Here is a 22395-nt window from a genome sequence, read left to right on the forward strand (position 1 = left end):
ATCAAATTTGTTAGCGTCTTGAGAGTTAAGAAGGCAGAAAAGATTTGAGATTGAGTGTTTATTTGGGAGAGTTTATTTAGAAAATGGTGGATAAATTACATGTTAGTTAATATTGAATGGGTTCTTTAGGAGGGCATTTCCACTTGCTGTCCCAACTCTTAAATTCCTTGACTTTCATACTACTAAGGAAGATAGCAAATTCTCAAATATTACCAATTAGAAGGGAAAGTAGTGAGCATCAAAGCAATATATTTTCATCCACATAAAGAAGTTTAGAAACCAATGCTAGCCAGACAACGGAGTCTTTTGTGCAAAAACAACATAAAAGCTGACCCAAAGATGACAACTGACACAATTTTAAGCACATATTTATTTAGGAATTTATAAATATCCATTTTTTATTGACACCTGATAGACATGTAATAGATAAAATTGACATGGACAAATTATTGTGCTCCATGTGGTTTTGTTTGTCCAAATCATCTGAATAAATACAACACGTATCAATCTTTATAAGTTCGACAATCATGACATATGGTAGAAGTTAAGGTGAGGCTTCTACTTTAATATTTTATTATATTATGTCGGATTAGACTCTAATATGGCACGAATAATACATGAACCTGCAGAATTTTTTGCTTCCCTTACTTTTGACTTTTCTTCTCCCTCCATAGACAATCCACGGTACCATCTGCATTTTCTATTTGAACCAAGCATACATATTTCTTTGCGTGTGGTGGACCCTCTGCCTTCACAATGCTGCCAATTATAGCAAATGTACATTTCAATTCAATATTTTACCAGATAGATGAGAAAGTGAGAATTTGGAAAAGGGTGTTGTTTATTACACATACTCAAACTACATAGAAATTGTTACTTAAAGTCATAATTTTTCTGTGTAGTGTGTTTGTGTGAGAATGTATATAATATATATATATATATATATAATTCTTCACGACTTATGATAAAGAAGCTCATACCTGTAACTAGGTATAGCCCACCTTTTCTTACAAAACTCTTGCAACTTTTGCTTTGCTCCTTCAATCTCTAATGACTTGTTGAGCCCAAAAGAAAAATCTAACCTCCCAATGTTAGTGGGCATAGATTTCGCTAACTCGAGCAATGCTTGCTTTGCTGCATTAAGCCTTGCAATGTCCATTAATTGATTAGAAGAACCTGAGGCAACAAACACACCATCGACATATACACTGGCAATATTCTTTGCCCAATCCCTCCAGGGCTTAATGGCAACTTCCCTCCCTTGCTTTGCACACTGTTTATACAATGTATCAATAGGATGGGGTTGTTGTTGCAAGACTTCAAGTGTGACAATAGGTTTCAGGAGATCCCTAAAGATCTTCATATATAAAACAATCAATGATGAATTCTATATCAACAGAGAGAGAGAGAGAGAGCATCCAAAACAAGAAAATGAAAAAAAGACAAATCATTTTTGCCAAATAAGAAAAGAGAAGTTATATACGCACCACCCGTAATTTTTGTAGATCGAAATTTAGATCAAAATATATAGCTGCTGCCAAAGACTCTACAATGTCAGCAAGAACCTTTGGGGCTTTAATTGATCCATGTAAAACTATATCGCCTTCTTGACTGACTTCATCAGCAAACTCTTGAACCTATAGAAGTAACACAAAACCATTTATGTAGATCTTCGTTCAAATTCTAAACAAATATTAATCAAAGATAAGTCCAAAATATACGGATCCATACCATAACAATTAATTATAAGGGAAAATCCAGTAAAACACATTGTAAAGTCACATTTTCAAATTATAACACAGTGCATGTATTTACACACATGGTGTATAACAAGCATAGCTCTAATTATAAACTCTTAAAAGCATAATATCATACAAGTCGCTTAGAATGCCCAGCAAGCACTCATGGAATTTCACTGAGCAAACCATGTTTCAGCTCCTCAATCCTCGACTTGTGCTCATCCTCGGGTCAGATGGAGCCCCCCACCAGCAGGTACACTCAAGGTAAACTTTGACAGTGCAAAACTTTCAAGGATATAGGAAAAGCTGGCCTGGGAATTGTGAGAATTGTGATTCGCAACTCGTAAGGACGGCCATTGCTTCCTTTTTGAACTGGCGCATCTCCCATATTCTTCGGATATTGTTGAAGCTTTGGCAGTGGCAAGAATTATTTCTTTTGCTCTTGAACTTGGCTCGTCACCTTTTATCCTTCAAGGCGATTCTGAGATTGTGATTGAGGACCTTATAGGCACGGATATTTCTTTCTCCTCTTGTGGTCATATCCTTACCTCAGCAAAAGCCACTATAGAACCCAGCAACTGTGCTTCAGTTTCTCACGTTCGTAGGCTTGGTAATTCTGTTGCTCACAACCTAGCTAAATATGCTAGACATGTTAGAGGTTTTTTGGTGTGGATGGAGGATGTTCCTCCATACCTCTAATCTTTAATTTCAACTGATTATGACTAATTTCTTTAATAAAATTTCATGACATTCTTCCTCAAAAAAAAAAAAAAAAGAAAGAAAGAAAAAAGAAAAAAAGAGGGTGTCTTTAATTCACTACGAAAGGTAACTAAAGTCACAATCTTTTTGGAGAGTGTAAAATTGCGTAAAACAGTTTTGGTATAACAAGGTTAATCTCTTTAAAAAGTATTGATTGTGGTACTTCCATCATTTTGCTCATATATCTATTGCACAATACCTCAATCTTTCAATGTGCCATGTCATAAACATTATGCAACTTAAACAGTGTGTGAATTTATTGTTTTTAAAGTTCATTTTTTTAATATTTACACTTCTTCAATCTTTCTCCATCCCTTACATTTTCATCTCCCTATTACTTCTCCAATTTTTCTTCCTCCCTTATCTTTTCATCTCTCCACTACCCTCTACATTAATATCATTTTTCCTTTTTTCCTTCATCTTCCTTTAAGTTTGTCTCTTTTTATTCACGCCCTCTTACTATAAAATTTTCACTATCTTTTCCATTCTATGCATAGTTTCCCCTCACAAAAAAAGATTCTCTCTCTCTCTCTCTCTCTCTCTCTCTCTCTCTCTCTCTCTTAATTTTTTAGTGGTTTTTTTTCTTGCATCTCTGCTTTAGCTTGATAAATTTTTATATTCTTTAAAACTCCACTTTGGGTTAATGCGATTTAGTTTTGTTTTCTAGATTGTTGTTGTTGTTGTTGTTGTTTTATTTTTTACTTTATTTTTTATTTATTGTTAAATGTTATCCTATTGCATTATAAAGAATTAAATATAGCATATAAAAATATAATATTATTCTATTAAATAGCATGATTTGAATAATTTGGTATTTATTGTAATTTGATATTTATTCTAATACATAACATGATTTTTTTATAGTGCTCAATTTAGATGTTAAACTATGAGACTTTACTAATTTTTGTTTATTGTAAGGACCAAAAAATCTGGCGGTCCAAGCCCACTTAGAACAGTGAGTTGTACAGTTTAACCTTGACCCAAATCAATAAATTTGTTAGAGGGGGAAACGAACAATAAGAGAGAGCTCTACCCGAGGGTGAAAATAAGGAAGAAATGACTAATATTATAGAATGGACAAGCTAATGTCTCAGTACAAGCTTGCCCAAGGAGGCCAATGTTACACAGAAAATTGCACTGTTCACTTTCTTCTCTCAATATTCTTATTGTTTCTTTTTTATTTTTATTTTTTTGATACTTTTGTCTGGATCATTTTCTTTGAAAACCATCTTTTTTCATATATACTCCTCCCTCTTTCACATCTTGACCTCCCATCTTTACCTAACAAATTTCTGCTCGTGACACTTGTCTCTTTAAACATTTGAGGAAGGTGATATAAGAGGTTTGCTTAGCTGTAAATTGCATTGTTCAAGTCACTTCCTCATTAATGTAGCTGATAAAGCTTTTGCCTATCATTTAATGTAGAGGCAACAGGCTACTCTAAACTGGAAACTTCCCCTACTCTCACAGATTCTCTCTCTCATTAGACTGTTTTTCCCACTTGGAGCGCCTTAGAGTCATTTGTCTCATCCCCTCCTCTTCTTGGGCGAATTTCCTCTAGTGGCACATGATATCCCCATATCAGTACTGTAACTCTTCAATTTTGTCCTCAGGCACCCACATTTATTTTTTAATCCTTTGTGGTGGACAAAGTACTCTTAATAGTTATATTAGAAGTATTTTATAATGTCATTTAATTGGATGGGCGACAAATTTTAGCTTTTGTAATTTTATTTTAATTATTATTATTTTATAACAATGCATATATAGAAATTTAATTCTTAGATTTTGCTAATAATTGTTTATTTGATAATATGTTTTGGGTGGATGAAATTACAATTTTTGCAAACCAAAAAAAATAAAAAAAACCTTTATAGATTATCAAAACCAAATTGTTTTCCTAATTGGTCTAATTAATCATTGTTAAGTTTTATTAATTTTTTTAGTTATGTTTTTCGGTGTTTTAGATTGTAGGCAGAAAAAATAAGGTTTGAGAAAGTTTTTTTATAACTAAAAGAATAATTCCAAATTTTATATTCTTTTTAGTGATTCACAAAATGTTATAAATAACTTTTATTGAAAAATAAATATTTTCGTTAACTTGCCTTTTGAATTTCTGAGAAAAATTGTATTATTTTCATTTTGGTATGACAAAATTTATATTTATGATTTATAATTATTTCTATATTACATTTATGATTGTTCCTATAATAAATAAAAAATTTAATAAAACCACCATAAAAATAATTATCACGCGCAATGCACAGGTTTGCAGCTAGTTCTAATAATGTTCCTTACTCAATATCTATTTTGTTGCACTTTTTCTAAGATAAAAGAAATCAAATCTTGAACTTTTAGTTCCAAAGCAAGCATGATTCAACTTTCAAGCAATGGACCCATTAAAACTTTGATAAATTACTACTGTTTCAATTTATTTTGTAATAGAACATGTTCAAATCTTATATCATTTTTGTCTAAAATACAAATCACCTATGAATCGTGCTAATTTTCACTAAAACATCAATAGGTGTGAACCAAGTGGGTGTAGGAGAAAGGGGTTAGCCTCTATTTTTTTGGTGGTAAGGGTGTGTATCAAATTTGTTAGCGTCTTGAGAGTTAAGAAGGCAGAAAAGAGTTGAGATTGAGTGTTTATTTGGTAGAGTTTATTTAGAAAATGGTGGATAAATTACATGTTAGTTAATATTGAATGGGTTCTTTAGAGCATTCACATCAGCTCTTTTATAAATGTGTAAAATACACATTTTGATCATTTTTACACATTTTGCACCAAAAAACACTCCACATTAGTCATTTTAAAATCATGTAAACTTGTGAAAAATTATCAACGAGCTATAGTACCCGTGTAAATTTACACGGGCACTGTAGCTCGTGTATTTAATTTTTTAATAGTTTTTCTCTCTCCTCTCTAACTGACTCTCATCTCCTACCTTTCTTCCCCAACCATTACAACATCCAGCGCGCCAAATCAACTGAAAATTAACCCCACCAAACCCACACACAAACAAACCCAAACGGACAGAGAGATCGGTGCTTATCGGAACGATCTGGGTCGTTGGAGCTCGTGGGTCGGTCGGTGAAGCATGGAGCGTGGATCGGCCGGTGAAGAAAGGATTTGGGTCGCCGGAGCTCGTGGGTCTCGCTTGATCGGAGCTCGTGGGTAGGCCGGTGAAGCGTGGAGCGTGGATCGGTGCTTGTGGAGCATGGATCGGCCGGTGAAAAAAGGTTCTGGGTCGCTGGAGCTCGTGGGTATCGCTTGATCAGAGCATGGAGCGTGGAACGATCTGGATCGACCGGTGAGAGAAGGAAGAAAAGAGAGAGAGAGAGAGAGAGAGAGAGAGAGAGAGAGAGAGAGAGAGAGTTCTGATCTGTTCAGAAGAGAGAAAGAGGGCGCGTATATAGGTAGAAGTGGTTGAGGGAAATAATAAAATAATTGTGTAGAGTGAATATTTTATTGAAATATCTTGTAAAATAAATGAACTGATGTGGGGTTTTCTAAAAGTGGTAGTGTAAAATAGAAAGATGAGGTTTTTTTCGTGTAAAATAGACAGAAAATTTAGATGAGCTGATTGAATGCTCTTAGGAGGCATTTCCACTTGCGTCCCAACTCTTAAATTCCTTGACTTGCATACTACTAAGAAAGATAGCAAATTCTCAAATATTACCAATTAGAAAGGAAAGTAGTGAGCATCAAAGCAATATGTTTTCATCCACATAAAGAAGTTTAGAAACCAATGCTAGCTAGACAAATGGAGTCTTAGAGCATTAGCATTGGGGGATGTCAATGCTACTCTATTATACCATTCCAAAAATCTACTTTATCATTATACCATACTATTTTAGAATACCTCCAGCATCCCAAAACTCTATTTTTATTAAAATATTATTTTTTAATCTTTCTTTATTGTTTCTTTCAACTGTCACTTTTTTCAAACTTAAGCATGATTCCAATGGTCAAATTTTCCTAGGCTTTTCAACAGTAATTTTTTCCCAGTGGTCACATTTCTTTCTTAGCCTTTATCATTTCTTTCTAGCAAACTTTCTTTTTCTTTCAAATTCAACAACTATTCCAAACAACTTGCCAATTTTTTTTTGGGTAAAGAACCTGTCAAACATATTGAACCTGCCAATTATTCTAAACAACTATTCCACATATATACACATTGAACCTGTCAAACATATTGAACCTGCCAATTATTCCAAACAACTATTCCACATACATACATATTGAACCTGCCAATTATTCCAAACAACTATTCCACATACATACATATTGAACCAGCCAATGAGTCTTTTTGTTTTTTTAGAAAGAACTAGCAAAAATATCAATTTACTCAAGCTTGCTAATTTTAAAAATCCACACACACACACACACACACACACACACACACACACACATATGTAACCTGCCAAATATCAATGTACTCAACCTCCAACTTAAAAAATCCACATACATATATATATATATATATATATATATATATATACATGCAACCTACCAAAAATCAATGTACTCAACCTGCCAACTTTAAAAATCCACATACATATATATAGATGCAATCCACAGACATAACTATCAATGTTGTCTTTAGAAGACTCATACATATATCAAATTACAATAAAACACCACATGCATAACTCACACACTTTACTAAGTTCCTACAACTCCCTTTGTTATTGCCATAAATGCTCAATGAGGTCTTATTGGAGTTGAAAATGATTTTTATGGTCTCGAATACATTGATGGGTTTCCTATTAATATTTCCCCATCAACTTGATAGGGAGGAACTAGAACGTGTGGTTCCGTAAGTATTTTTCACGCAAAAGTATTCCCAAATTTTCGCCCAAAATTTGTCACCCTTTTGTTCAGTACCATGCACAGTATCCATGCCAATGTTAAGCCATACAGAGATGAGGAGGAGGTCCTTATCTATGCTTAAGTTGCCACCATGTTTTGTTGAACTAGGGGTGACAATTTCAACTTTCGGTAAAGACTGGATGGGGATTAAAGGATTTTGAGACCCACTTAAAAATGGTTCTACAAAATCGGAATCCCCTTGTAAGGAATTACCATATTGTTCAATGTCTTCTTGCTTAACCATCCCTTTTAAATAGGGAACTTAAAACAGTTAGTGTATGAAGTCAATTCTTATTTGTATCTTTACAATTAGTATAAGTTAATCATAATATTTTGGTGGCAACTTCTCACATATAGCAACATCCTACAATATATGTTGACAACTCCTAACTTATAACTTATAAGCTTATTTGTGAGGAACAAAAAAGCTTATCAAAGACATGAACTTATAACTTATAAGCTCATTTGTGTACACTAATTAGTAATTTATGATTAGAATGCTACATTTAGATACATAATAATACCCTACTCCTTGTTTAGGTTGCATATATGTAGACACAGGTTAAAACAAAATAAATACACCATGTAGCAAACTATTAAAATCCCAGGTGCTAAACAAAATAGCAATCAAGGTAAAATATAATTTCAAAATTATAAATAATACATAACTAAATCTCCTACGGTTCATCCAAGGCAGGTTTCTTCTGTAACTTCAAAAAGAAAAAAAGTTAATAAATTATCCCTTGGTCTTCTAGTTACCACTAAGCAAGCCCAGATAATCACACTCTTAAAGTCTTACTGCAACTAACTGGACTACAGGCTTCATTTTGCTGTTGAGATGCAATCCAAAACAATAATAACACTAAGACAACAGTATCAACAACAATAGTACAAGTCAATTAAGCAATTATCAGATTTCAGATTTCTAAACTTGTATATTTGAACTAAGGCATAACTTATCTTATATTCTTGTGTAAAACACCATAGTGTTCAATTAAGCAACGGAGCATGCATTCAACTAATCAAAAGATAATTAAAAGAAAACCACAAAGAAAATACAAGTCATCAACCAACAAAATGCAAAATACAACAATTATAGAAAACCACCACATCTTCACTGCAAAATCCCAGAAGATCAAGAATCAATGAGACATAGATAGAGAGAAAAACTTATTGGTAATTGAAGATGAACCTGAGCAAACTTTCTGAAGATGCTAATCCCGTGCCAGAGAGCGAAAACTCCTTATGATGAAGCTAAATCTCACATCTGCAAACATCAACAACAATTCTTTGATCAAAACCCAAACACAAACACAAATTGAATCCTTCTTTTTCTTGCTGAGAGAGAAAAGAAACACAAACACAAAAACACTAATGCATTGATCAAAACCCACCTTATAGTCAGCACCAACACCGATGAAGCTAAATCCCCCAACATCGACGAAGCTTCATTTTTGCAAAATCTTAATCAAAACCCAAAAACCCTTGAGAATCTCAGTTTGAAGAGAGAGTGATAAAGTGAAGAGTTAAATGGGTAGAGCTATCTAGAGTCTTGGGTTTATGAGATGGGTAAATCAGCAAAGGGATTTGGAGATGGGTGGGGGTGAATCAGTTGAGCTACAGTGAGAGATGAGAGAGAGGCCGTGTGAAGCTTCAGCGATGGAGATGGGTGAATCGGTAGAGGTGAAGCTTCAGCGATGGAGATGAGAGATGAGAGAGAGGCCGTGTGAAGCTTTACCGATGGAGATGGGTGAGGCTGTGTGAAGCTTTAGCGATGGATGGAGCTATAGTGCGATGGAGATGGGTGAGAGGCTTGGTGAAGCTTCAGCGATGGAGGATGGTGTGTGATGGTGTTTGGGTTTGAAGAGAAGAGAGAGCAAATGGAGAAAACAGAGAAGGAAGAGAGAGAAGAGAACAACAAAAATGACAGAGATGAGAGAGAAATTTCGGGAGAAAAAGCATCATAATATATATATATATATATTTTTTTTACAATACTGCTACAATGCAATTCTACCTTTAGAAATTGTACTGTAGCAGTATTGCAAAAAAATTTGCAATACTTACCTTTAGCATTCCCTGATGCAATACATTTTGAGACTTGAAATGCCAAATACACCTTACATATGGCATTAGCATTCCCCAATGCTAATGCTAGTGCAAAAACAACATACAAGCTGAACCAAAGATGACAACTGACACAATTTTAAGCACATATTTATTTAGGAATTTATAAATATCCATTTATTATTGACACCTGAAAGACATGTAATAGATAAAATTGACATGGACAAATTATTGTGCTCCATGTGGTTTTGTTTGTCCAAATCATCTGAATAAATACAACACGTATCAATCTTTATAAGTTCGACAATCATGACATGCGGTAGAAGTTTAGGGGAGGCTTCGATCTACTTTAATATTTTATTATATTATGTCGGATTAGACTCTAAGAAGGCACGAATAATACATGAAGCTGCAGAATTTTTTGCTTCCTTTACTTTTGACTTTTCTTCTCCCTCCATAGACAAACCACCATCTGCATTTTCTATTTGAACCAAGTATACATATTTCTTTGCGTGTGGTGGACCCTCTGCCTTCACAATGCTGCCAATTATACCAAATGTACATTTCAATTCAATATCTTACCAGATAGATAAGAAAGTGAGAGTTTGAAAAAGGGTGTTGCTTATTACACATACTTAAACTACATAGAAATTGTGACTTAAAGTCATGATTTCTCTGTGTAGTGTGTTTGTGCGAGAATGTGTATAATATATATATATATATATAATTCTTCATGACTTATGATAAAGAAGCTCATACCTGTAACTAGGTACAGCCCACCTTTTCTTCTGACAAAACTCGCGCAACTTTTGCATTGCTCCTTCAATCTTTAATGACTTGTTGAGCCCAAAAGAAAAATCTAACCTCCCAATGTTAGTGGGCATAGATTTCGCTAACTCGAGCAATGCTTGCTTTGCTGCATTAAGCCTTGCAATGTCCATTAATTGACTAGAAGAACCTGAGGCAACAAACACACCATCGACATATACACTGGCAATATTCTTTGCCCCATCCCTCCAGGGCTTAATGGCAACTTCCCTCCCTTGCTTTGCACACTGTTTATACAATGTATCAATAGGATGGGGTTGTTGTTGCAAGACTTCAAGTGTGACAATAGGTTTCAGGAGATCCCTAAAGATCTTCAAATATAAAACAATCAATGATGAATTCTATATCAACAGAGAGAGAGAGAGAGAGAGAGAGAGAGAGAGAGAGAGAGAGAGAGCACCCAAAACAAGAAAATGAAAAAAGACAAATCATTTTTGCCAAATAAGAAAAGAGAAGTTAAATACGTACCATCCATAATTTTTGCAGATCGAAATTGAGATCAAAATATATAGCTGCTGCCAAAGACTCTACAATGTCAGCAAGAACCTTTGGGGCTTTAATTGATCCATGTAAAACTATATCGCCTTCTTGACTGACTTCATCAGCAAACTCTTGAACCTATAGAAGTAACACAAAACCATTTGTGTAGATCTTCGTTCAAATTCTAAACAAATATTAATCAAAGATAAGTCCAAAATATACGGATCCATACCATAACAATTAATTATAAGGGAAAATCCTGTAAAACAAATTGTAAAGTCGCATTTTCAAATTATAACACAGTGCATGTATTTACACACATGGTGTATAACAAGCATAGTTCTAATTATAAACTCTTAAAAGCATAATATCATACAAGTCGCTTAGAATGCCCAGCAAGCACTCATGGAGTTTCACCGAGCAAACCATGTTTCAGCTCCTCAATCCTCGACTTGTGCTCATCCTCGGGTCATGAGATGGAGCACCCCATCAGCATTACACTCAAGGTAAACTTTGACAGTGCAACTTTCAAGGATATAGGAAAAACTGGCTTGGGAATTGTGAGAATTGTGATTCACAACTCGTAGGGACAGGCCATTGCTTCCTCTTGGAACTGGTGCATCTCCCATATTCTTCGGATATTGTTGAAGCTTTGGCAGTGGCAAGAGCTATTTCTTTTGCTCTCGAACTTGGCTCGTCACCTTTTATCCTTGAAGGTGATTCTGAGTTTGTGATTAAGGACCTCATAAGCACGGATGTTTCTTTCTCCCCTTGTGATCATATCCTTACCTCGACGAAAGCCACCATAAGCGTGCTTCATTTTCTCACGTTTATAGGCTTGGCAATTCTGTTGCTCACAACCTAACTAAACATGTTAGACATGTTAGAGGTTTTTTGGTGTGGATGGAGGATGTTCCTCCACGCCTCCCATCTTTACTTTCAACCAATTATGGCTAATTTCTTTAATAAAATTTCATGATGTTCTTCCTCAAAAAAGAAAAAAAAAGAAAAAAAGAAGAAGGGTGCCTTTAATTCACTACAGAAGGTAACTAAAGTCACAATTTTAGTTACTTTTTTGAGTGCGTAAAATTGTGTAAAACAGTTTGGGTATAACAAGGTTAACCTTTTTAAAAGGTATTGCTTGTGTACTTCCATCATTTTGCTCATATATCTATTGCACAATACCTCAATCTTTCAATGTGCCATGTCATAAACACTATGCAACTTAAACAGTGTGTGGATGAACTTTTGCAAAATTCTTAGGGACAAAAATCACAATTTTTTTGAACCAATGACCTCTAGCTCAAGGCTCACTTCTCCCACAAATGTGGAGTGTTAGTTTATTATTATTATTATTATTATTGTTATTATTAGGAAAAAAACAATTTTGTTTTTCAATAAAATAGGAACAATGAATATAAAGACACAAGATTATTAACCATTGTTAATGTGGTGTATTGTAGTTGGTATATAATAAAATGATATCACTGATGGATCAATGTGAAAACAATGTTTTTCTAATCACAACTTATCTCTAATCACAACTTTCTACATTAATAAATTGTGAAAAAGGTTGTGGATAAATTCATCACTAACATTGTTCTAAAATAATTACAACTTGTAGGTCTTGATCTTGGACCAAATCTCTCACTCGCTCTCCCTCTATAGCCTTTCACTCTTGTTAAGTAAAAACTGTAATATTAAACCACGACCAATAAATTTAAAATAATATACCAAATTATCAAACAAAAAAAAAGAAAAGAAAAGATAATAACATTAAGAATAACACAAAACGTAACTAATGAGCAAATAATGAAAGAAAAAAAGACTAACCCTAGGGTGTTTGTTGTACAATTTATGCTTGCAATATAAGCAATGTAGTAGACAATTGCAAACCAATAAATTCAGTATAATATACCAAAACGCATTAACCCTAAGAAAAAAAAAAAAAAAAAAAACTAACAAGTAATTAATAGATAAAGAAATTTTAATCAAAGTGGTTGGTGCCCACCCATGCACTGAGCATATATAAATTCCCAAAGTAGGTATTTAAAGAGATAAATTCTTTATGTAGCAATTTTGGGTGGGGTCAACAAGAGGAAGAGAAATCGCATTCATTGGGTGAAATGGAGCAAGATCATGGAATTTCGGGATATTCATACTTTGAATTTGGCATTGCTAGCTAAACAGTGTCGGCGATTACTCACAACACCAAATAATTTGGTAGCACAAATTTTAAAAGCTAGATACAGCATTCATGGAGACATCTCACTTGGAGGAGTTTATTGGTGAATTCACTTGGTTGCAGATGGAGGGTGCATATATGGGAGATGGATCAAAAACTAGGATCTGTAATCGAGTCATATCCCCAAAGCCCTCCTGAGACTACTTTTCAGTTTGGTAAGTGATCGAGCTGATTGATCCTATTACTAGACAGTGGAAACAGCAGATTATCAATAACATTTTCCTACCATTTGTTAGATTTTCGTTATAGAGCGAACAAATGTGTATAGCATGGTGTACATTTGCTTGAATAGTGTACACTATTCATGCAAATGGTACAAGTAAATGTAAACCAATAACTGTAAAAGAAGAAGAAAGAAAAAAAAAGAAAGAAAAGTGAGATGCTTTTGTTAGACCTCATCAAGAAGAGTGGCGTCCAAATTATTGTTGTGCCTGATGTAGCGGTGGAGGCCAAGGCGGACGGCGACCCGAGCGAGTTTGTCGTTGCCGACGTTGGCGGAGCGTAGGTCTGTGAGCTGTCCTGGGCCGAGGCTATGGTGTTCCAGGTACAAGTATTTGCTCACGGCCAGTCCCAGCACCACGTCGCCTACGAACTCGAGCCGCTGGTACGACCTAAACGACTCGCCTTTGTTGTTGTTTTTGTTTTTGTTGTTGTAGTAGGCGGGGTGTGTGAGTGCCTCTACTAGAAGAGCCTTGTCCTTGAAGCTGTAGGAGAGTATTTTTTCCACAGCTACTATTGTGGCTGACTTCTCCTCCTCCTCCTCCATGGACAAAAGAGAATCCATATGCAGAATTCCTAAATGACCAACCAACTTGCTAATTCATGGGAGTGATGAAGTTTTTGATGCTTTTATTGTATTATTGTGTGCTGTCTTGGTTAACACAGCACTAAAGTCAGAAAAGAAAAGCAGTCCTCTGCAATTTCTAAAGTAGTTGGAGTTGTTGGACTCCCTTGCTTTATGAAGCCGATATTTGAATGGTAAAACGTGTAAAACAAAAGATGCCTCTCACTATAGCAAGGGTCTGTTTTGGGGGGATTATTGTAATTTTATTTTTAGAGTCTTCCTTTTCTGTTATTTAGTACAATTCTCTCCACTTTTTTTCTAACATTATTCAACTAATTAACGTCGAGCCTTATACTTTTCGAGTGGTACCTCAACCTCTCGTTGTAGAAAGTGCAGGTTTGAAGCCGGTATTCTTTTTTTTGAGAAACCAGACCGCAAGCCTGGTGAAGCCGGTATTCTAATCCTCTCAAAAATTTTAAATTTTAATTTTAAGGACAGATTTTTTGCTAAAAAAATCTTCTTTTTTCTCAGATCTGCTAGGCTTGAGAGAGTGAGAAAATTACTGAAGCTCATGCTTGGTGTTGAAACCACAGCTCTTCGGTGAGACAGTGAATGAGAGGATCTGATGGAGATCTAACTTCCACACACACAGAGAGAGAGAGAGAGAGAGAGAGAGGGGGATAGATGGAGGTACCGGAGGACAAAACACAAAACACTGAACTGAAAAAATAATAAAACTTTTTTATAGTAAACCGTGTGCAGTCAGGAGTGCTAGATTTACAACAAAGAGAGGTTGGTGAGGTCGATTTCAAGCTCAGGAGTTGGGTTCTGTTTACTGCTTCTGTGTGTCTGTGATATTCTCTCTCTCTCTCTCTCTCTCTCTGTATGAATGTGGGAAAGAGAAAGTTAAAAAAAAGAAAGAAAGTAATGAAAGTGTGTTAAAGTGCACGGCCACATAAATTCATTTCCGCCTCTCTCTGCCATTCTCCTATCTTCTTCTTCTTCTTCTTTTTTTTTTTTTTTTTTTTTTCATTAAAGAAGGGTGTACGTGTGTTGCTGGGAGTGAGACGGTGGGAAAGTGAATTGGTCATAATAATTGGTATGTTACTATGTCAATGAGTTGTCTAGTCACCTGTCTTTGGGGGTTTTTATTTTATTTTATTTTATTTAAATAGATAACTAGTTAAAGTTAAGTTAGACTATTTTTTATAAAAATAAATATATGAAATCTTAATGGTAGGTTATTCTTTTTTTTTTTTTGTCAATAATTACAGACTAGAAAAAAAAAAAGGTAGTATGCAAGAAAAAAGAAGAAAAAAAATTCTATATTTTATATTTTCTTAAAATAAGTTATTAAAATTCAAAATCATATAAAAATTATATAAATATTTAAATTATATTAATTATGACATCATTGGTTCGACCATCCGTCCGACTTCGGTCGGACTATAAAATCGGTAATCAGTCTCTTTTTTGGTTCTTTGTCCGTTCTGGTTTTTCAAACCATGGTTTTGGGGGGATTATTTTATTTTTTTTTTTAGAATCTTACTTTTCTGTCATTTAGTACAATTCTCTCCACTTTTTTTCTAGCATTATTCAACTAATTAATGTCGAACCTTATACTTTTCGAGTGGTACCTCAACCTCTCGTTGTAGAAAGTGCAGGTTTGAAGCCGGTATTCTTTTTTTTTTTTTTTTTTTTTTTTGAGAAACCAGACCGCAAGCCTGGTGAAGCCGGTATTCTAATCCCCTCAAAAATTTTAAGTTTTAATAACCGTACATTTTTTTTTCTGTGTGTAATTTTAGCAATAATTTGTATTTTTCGTTTTTTAGGAACATAATTTTGGGTGTGCTAAACTACTAATAGTTATTATCATTTAACAAATTGATGATTTTTATTAAAAAAATCAGGAGATGATTACTTCATGCTATGTAGGTTATAATTAACTCATAAATCAAATAGATCTCCAATTGTTAAACAAATAAATCATTATTCCATCTCTTATAAAAAAAAAATCATTATTCAAATGAATAATAACAAATATTCTGAGAGTTAGAGAAAAAATGAGTAATTATTATATTTTTTCAAGTTTATAGTGGGATTTACCATAAATATGAATGAAAAGAGCACCATGTGGTCGTTTTCAAAAAAAGAAAAAAAAGAGCACCATGTGGTCCACATCACTATGTTCCAAAAACATTTAATAATTTCCCAAAGAGAAATGGGGTATAAAAAATTTTTCTCTTTTTTAAAAGACTCTTTTTAAAAGAAAATGCAATACAGCAAAATTAGATTGTACAAGTAGGACATTATTTCAAAGAGTCCAAATCTTCTGTCTCACTCTCTATATCTCATTCTATACTCCACAAATAAAAACTTGACACATGTACAACTATTTTATTAATCGCTAATTTTCAGCCTTTGTTATTTCAGTTATGTTAGTTAATTGAAAATTAAAAAAGACACAACAGCCAACACATCCCCACCACTGGCACCACCACCATCTTTCTCCGATGCCACATGGCCCACAACCACCAACAACAACCATCGCCAGCTTGATTAGTAATCGTAGATGTGGTCAATGCCGCCAGATACAACCATCCACTGTTGCCATTACTGGGTATTGGTAGCCATCATCTGAGCTATTAAAACTTTTTTTAGAGATCCGAAGAAGATAAGGTAGCGGTAGGTACCCATCATAGATTTGAAGAAGAAACTTGTTTCTTAGAATATGATGTATGTGTTTGGATAACACTGAAAGTTGCGGCTGCATTTTCTATTTCACGTTTCAGAACCTTTTTTTTTTTCAACGCATGAACAGTAAAATCACTATGCAGGAGACAATTATCACTGTTCATGCATTATAACAGCATTGTTCATGCATTAAAAAATATTAAAAATGGGTTCCACGGTATTATTTATACATTTAAAAATTATTTTGCTACGGTGTTTTTAGTAACAATCAGTTTTCAGCAACAATAAATTGTATCTAAACGGACCCGATGTCAATATCAATGTTTTTCCCATTGGTAGTGGATGACATACAAACTATTGGTTAAGAACGGCTAAAGACTTAGGAAAGAAAGAATAAAGAAGAAACAAGAGAACAAAGGCAAAAAAATGTTGCTGGTGATAAGTGGCATCGGATAAAGATGGTGGTGGTGCCAATGGTGGAGATGTGTTGGCTGTTGTGTCTTTTTTAATTTTCAATTAATTAAGGTAATTGAAATAACAAAAGCTAAAAATTAGCCATCAATAAAATAAATATACATGTGTCAAGTTTTTATTTATAAAATATAAAATAAGATAAAAAAAGTGAGATAAAAGATTTAAATTCTTATTTCAAGACCTCCTGAATAAATTACTTTTTATTTTTATTTTTTATGGGAATCATTCCTTTTTATTTTGTTGAGAGGGAGAATTTATCATTACTTTTTTTTTTTTGGATGGGAATCATTACTTTTTATTTTGTTGAGAGGGAGACAGCTATCATTACTTGACATGCTAGTTGTCGTGGCCCGCGGGGGACAAAATATTTAATAAGATTATTTCATGGTCGCTTATCAAAAAAGATTATTTCATGGTCTAAATTATTTGCTTTTCCTTGCTTTCTTTATTCCCTCCTGAATAACTTCACTCTTTTTGTTTTTGTTTTTGTTTTGAAACCACTATTTTTATCTTTTTGATATCAAAATAAGTATTTTAGGATTACAAAGCCAAAGTGATATTTGGGAAGCTAATTAAAGTGTTATTCCCTCCTGAATAACTTCACTCTTTCTTTATTCCCTCCTGAATAGCTTTTTTTTTTTTTTTTTCTTCCTACAAGCTTACAGTTACAGTACCTTATTATCATTATGGAAGCTTCAAAACCTGTTTGGTAAGAGATTTTAAACAACAGTTTCAGGGCATGCTTGGTAGGGGATTTCATTTAATAGTGTTTGAGTCACGTTTCTCATTTTAGGGTATTTGAACACTGAATTTAGAGAACTCCTCCCACTAGTTTTCAGTTTTCAAATAACATTATTTAATGACATTTTAAAAATAGTAGATCATACTAATTAGACTACATATCATTACTTAAAAAAAAAACACACACACACACCCCAAATATACAATTATATGTTTTTTCACTTTTGAAAAGATGTTATTAGAAATATAGTATCAAACATATTTTTTATATTATGAATACTTTAAATACGTATTTTCACAAAACTTTTTAAACTACAATTTTCTCATTATTTTAAACAATAATAATCAAACACCTCCACCAATTAGACCCTCAACTCGTAAGATGGTGTTAAGATCACATCAACCTTTCTTTTTCTTCTTCTTCTTCTTCTTCTCTCTCTGTGGCTTTTTCTTTTTTCTTTTCTTTTTTTTTTCTTTTTTTTCTTTTTTGCTGTTTTGCCTGCAATTACAATGCTTCATTGTCAATCTGTCACCCACTAACATTCTTCTTAAATTTTCTTGGGCATTGTTTAGCTTTCTTTTTTTTAATAAAAATTTCATGGGAAATGGTTGACAATCAATGTCTCTCTTACTTTTTTATTGGGTCTCATAAAAAAATTTAATGGGCGGACAAACCAATTTTCGCCACTCTACTAGCTTGTGTGTGTTTGGGTAAATCCCATGGGAAATAGTTGACTGTTCAATGTCTCTCTTAACCTTTTTTTATTGGGTCTCATGACTCTCGTCAAAAAAGTTTATTGGGTTAGGCTTAGGCATGCCTTAAGATAGTTTAGATTGAGGCTTGCATTTTCCAAAAAATAAAAAAAAAGGTAGAAAGTTGAACTCTAACAAAAATATTAAGTATATTAATTCCATACGAATATATAAGTTAATGAATATATATATATATATATATTGTGCACACCGTAAGCAAGACCATTGGGCTGGGATTCACTTGGGCCGACAACTTATTTGTATAGTGGGCTTGAATTTCCTACACTGGGTCGTTCTCAGTACTGGGACTTAATGATATCACTTTTCTCTTTTCCACTGCCTAAATCACTCTTCTGTTCATCCTCCCTCCCCTTCTCTTTCTTGCTCCCTCACTCTTTTTATCTTTCTCTTTGTGAACTTTCAACAACCCCCTTTACGTTCCTATGTTCCTTATATTTATAGCTCGAATTTGGTGGAGAGGCTATGATTATCTTTAGGTTTAGTGCAACATGCGGACCAATGTCGTCGATCATAAGTGGGTGGTTAGGTGAGAGTGGGAAGTGGTGTGAGTGGCCTTGGAACTTAGTTCCCCCTTCTTGCAGGTATTCTCGGCAGCGGCGCCTTCGGAGGCACTGCCGAATATGTAAAGGACAGGGTGTTTGAACGTTGGTCCTTCATCACTGCTCGAGAAAGTATTGCTGAGCAATGATGAAGTGGCAAAGTTTGGATCCGCAGTTGTGTGGCTTCGGGATGGGCTATTGGGTAGAAAGAGTTCAGGTTTATGGGCCATACATCCATACCAGAGTCCTAGGCCCAAATGGGCCCGGGTGCGGGGTGCCGTACACACACACACACACACATATATATATAAGTGCAGTAATCCAAAAACGGAACATCAATATTGATCAATATCTAACTATTTCATTCCCTTACTAAACCGAAATGAATTCAGGTACAATATTGATCCTTTGGTTAAGAAACTCAATATCTATTTATGTTATCTTAGGATTTAATATTTCTTATTTTCCTTAAAAAAGTTATGATATGAAAAGTACATTTGAAAGATAAATCTTTACATTTATTTAGACTATTTTAGTCAAATTTTCAATTTTTACTAATTTAATATATTTATTTATATTTTAAATAATTATTAAATTAATTATTGTGTCATCATAGTTCAACCCTAGTTCAGTCTCAAAAACCTTGAACCTTTACATTTTTCGATTTTCTGAATGGTTCAGATTTCAAAACCATGATCATATCTTCAATTATGCTTGCAATCCACCATGGCTAATGATTTTTTTCCTTCCAAAAAAGTTGAATTTCTTTGTTGGCAATAAGGATAATAATCTTGGTGTAGCCTAACTCCTTTGCTCTGAGTATTTCCTCTCTCACTGCTACTAGTTTGCCACAATGCTAGTGGTGGAGCTAGAATTTTGTTCCAATGGCCAAGCTAAATGTAAAAAAAATTCTTAATTAAAAAAAAAAATACTCCTTATAGTTGTGCTTTACATTCTTTCTTAATATTAAAATTGATTTTGAACTCAATTTTTTGAACTCTTTTTTTTTTAATTTATAGGATTAAACTATCACTCAAAAATTTATTGTCTATGGTCCCAACTTCTATATTGAGGGGTAACACATTTGAATCTTAATTATTTTTTCTCTTAAAACATACAACAATTGTGAATAGTTTCCTCATAAATTCTCACACATTAAAAAATATTTTTTTTAAAGAAAGAATTAAATAAATGTTATAATCTTAATCTAGTTATATATTCTTTGAAGAAAATGTATAAAATGTATGATGTATAGTGTGGGGATAAAAGCCCAAATTTACTCTCTCTCTCTCTCTCTCTCTCTCTCTCTCTCTCTCTCTCTCTCTCTCTCTCTCTCTCTCTCTCTTAGTACATGATTCAGAACTTTATAAGGATGGCATAGAATGCTATAAGAAGCCAGAATACTAGCTTTACAAGACGGAAGAATGCGTGAATATATATATATATATATATATATCTTTATTGGCAAGTTTGGACGGAGGGGAGGAAGGGGGAAGATGAACTAGCAGGGTTACATGGTTTGCTCCATTGACTTGTGGGCACTCACACCTTCATTGTAGTTATTAATCTTACAGTGCGAGTGCTTTTTTAAATCTCCTTTATGTGTGTTCTATCAAACCACCTACACTGGATATGTAATATTCATGCCTTTCTTCTTTTATCTATTCACTTTTTTTTTTTTTTTTGGAAAACATAGTTTTTTTTTTTTTTTTTTAGAAAACGTATTCACTGTTTTTTCAAAGGGTAAAACTAGGTCACACACTATTACACTCAAATTGCACTTAAAGTCACGATTTTCAATTCAAAACTGTGATTTCAAGTCACGATTTTTGTGTAGTTTAAATGTGTATAAAAAACATCACCATTTTTCGTATTCTCGCTTTCCTTTCTATTTTGTGAAATATTAAATCGAAATGTACATTTGCTATTACTTGCAACATTGAGGAGGAAGAGGGTCCATCACACAACAAGAAATATGTATGCTCGTTCAAATAGTAGATCTTGGTTTGTATATAGAGGGAAAAGAAAAGTCAAGAGTGAAGGAAGCAGAAAACTCTGCGGCTTCATGTCTTTTTTTGCCTTATTGGCTCTAATATAATATATACAATAATATATATATATATATATATATATATATATACAAAAATAGTAGAAGCCTCACCTAATCTTCTATCAGTGCCATGATTGTCAAGCTTATATAGATTGATATGTGTTGTATCTATTTAGATGATTTGGACAAACAAGGCCTCATGGAACACAATAATTTTTCTATTGTGTTAGAACTCCTTCCCTTCTCTGTGTGTGTGTTTCTCAAAAAAAAAAAAAAATTATCTACTACATGTCTATCAGGTGTCAATAATAAATGAATATTTATAAATTCCTAAATTTTAATATGTGCTTAAATTTCCATTATTAACTCCTTAAAATGCTCCATTAATTTTTTGCATGTATGAAGATCACGTGGCTTTTAACTTTTCTTTTTTTGGTGTTAAAAATGTCCATTTGCCTCCTACAGTTTTTACATGTTTTGTGCTAATTCAGTGTTCAAAACGAATTGTTTCATGTATTTTTTGTGCAAAATGATGCCATTTCACGAGTGTCTACAGTTGGCTAGCACTACCTACTTAATTAAGAAATTGTAAAATATAAATAATATTAATTTGGATGAGAATTTGAGAGATTTCATTCGGGTGACATTTTAAAGATTAATATTCAATAACTTAGCCTCTTCTATTTATTTTATATTAAGTTATTCTATGCTTTTTATATATTCAATTTTGACTAGTGATTTGTTTTTATAGTTATTACCTGGGGAGGTATTTTTATAAATTGTTTAGGTTTTTTGATGATACTATATGTAGGGTCTCGATTTGTAGCTAAGCCCAAAAGATATGGGATGTAAGTCAATAAGAATACAATAAATTTGTAGAAAGTGGGTGAAAGAACTGGGCTGTTTTAAACTAAACAAAGTTAATCAAGGTTTTAAAAGATGAATAAATGCAAAAACAAACTTCAAACTTCAATAATTGATGTCCGAGGAGATTAAAAGCTAATACAATTCTTAGAGTTACAGTCAATCTTCCTTCTTTATCACTTTCAATTTTTTCGATCCCCTCTATGAAAGGCCCTTCACATTTATATAGTTTTTTTTCGTCTATTTTGATTACACTTGTTTTTCATCTAACATCCCTTGAGTATATGTCATCAGGTATTTCTTTGGTTCTCATGAGTGGTGGTAACTGAGGTGCACTTCAGGGTCTTCTCACATAAATGCGGCCAAAAAGGTTGCTACAGTAATTTAATCGTGGTAGCAGCTTTCCCTTAGATATTTCTCTATTCTTATCATCTTTATACGTGTATGAATTCATCCTTATCTTAGATTCTGGAAGATTGTC

The 22395-nt window shown here is 33.6% G+C and overlaps 1 protein-coding gene and 1 pseudogene across 2 annotated transcripts; both read right to left on the minus strand.

Annotated features, from left to right (window-relative positions):
* Window positions 1–368: 368 nt before the first annotated feature.
* Window positions 369–7618, minus strand: LOC112005679 (ribonuclease 3-like protein 2; annotated as a pseudogene).
* Window positions 7619–9570: 1952 nt separating this feature from the next.
* On the minus strand, window positions 9571–14351 carry LOC112005687 (ribonuclease 3-like protein 2). 2 transcript variants are annotated; one of them, XM_024037998.2, is made up of 4 exons: window positions 13389–14351; window positions 10738–10887; window positions 10201–10496; window positions 9571–9981 (listed from the first exon to the last, which is right to left on the minus strand). In XM_024037998.2, exons 1-4 carry the CDS (start codon window positions 13776–13778, stop codon window positions 9807–9809), a joined length of 1011 nt encoding a protein of 336 aa, XP_023893766.1. In that variant the 5' UTR covers window positions 13779–14351; the 3' UTR covers window positions 9571–9806. The 2 variants fall into 2 exon arrangements, with proteins under 2 accessions (XP_023893766.1, XP_023893759.1); XM_024037991.2 differs by having other exon boundaries at window positions 10201–10580; window positions 13389–14343.
* Between the last annotated feature and the right edge of the window lie 8044 nt (window positions 14352–22395).

The sequence above is a fragment of the Quercus suber genome, unplaced genomic scaffold (assembly GCF_002906115.3).
Source record: "Quercus suber isolate HL8 unplaced genomic scaffold, Cork oak 2.0 scaffold_894, whole genome shotgun sequence".
In the NCBI taxonomy this organism is placed as follows: Eukaryota; Viridiplantae; Streptophyta; class Magnoliopsida; order Fagales; family Fagaceae; genus Quercus; species Quercus suber.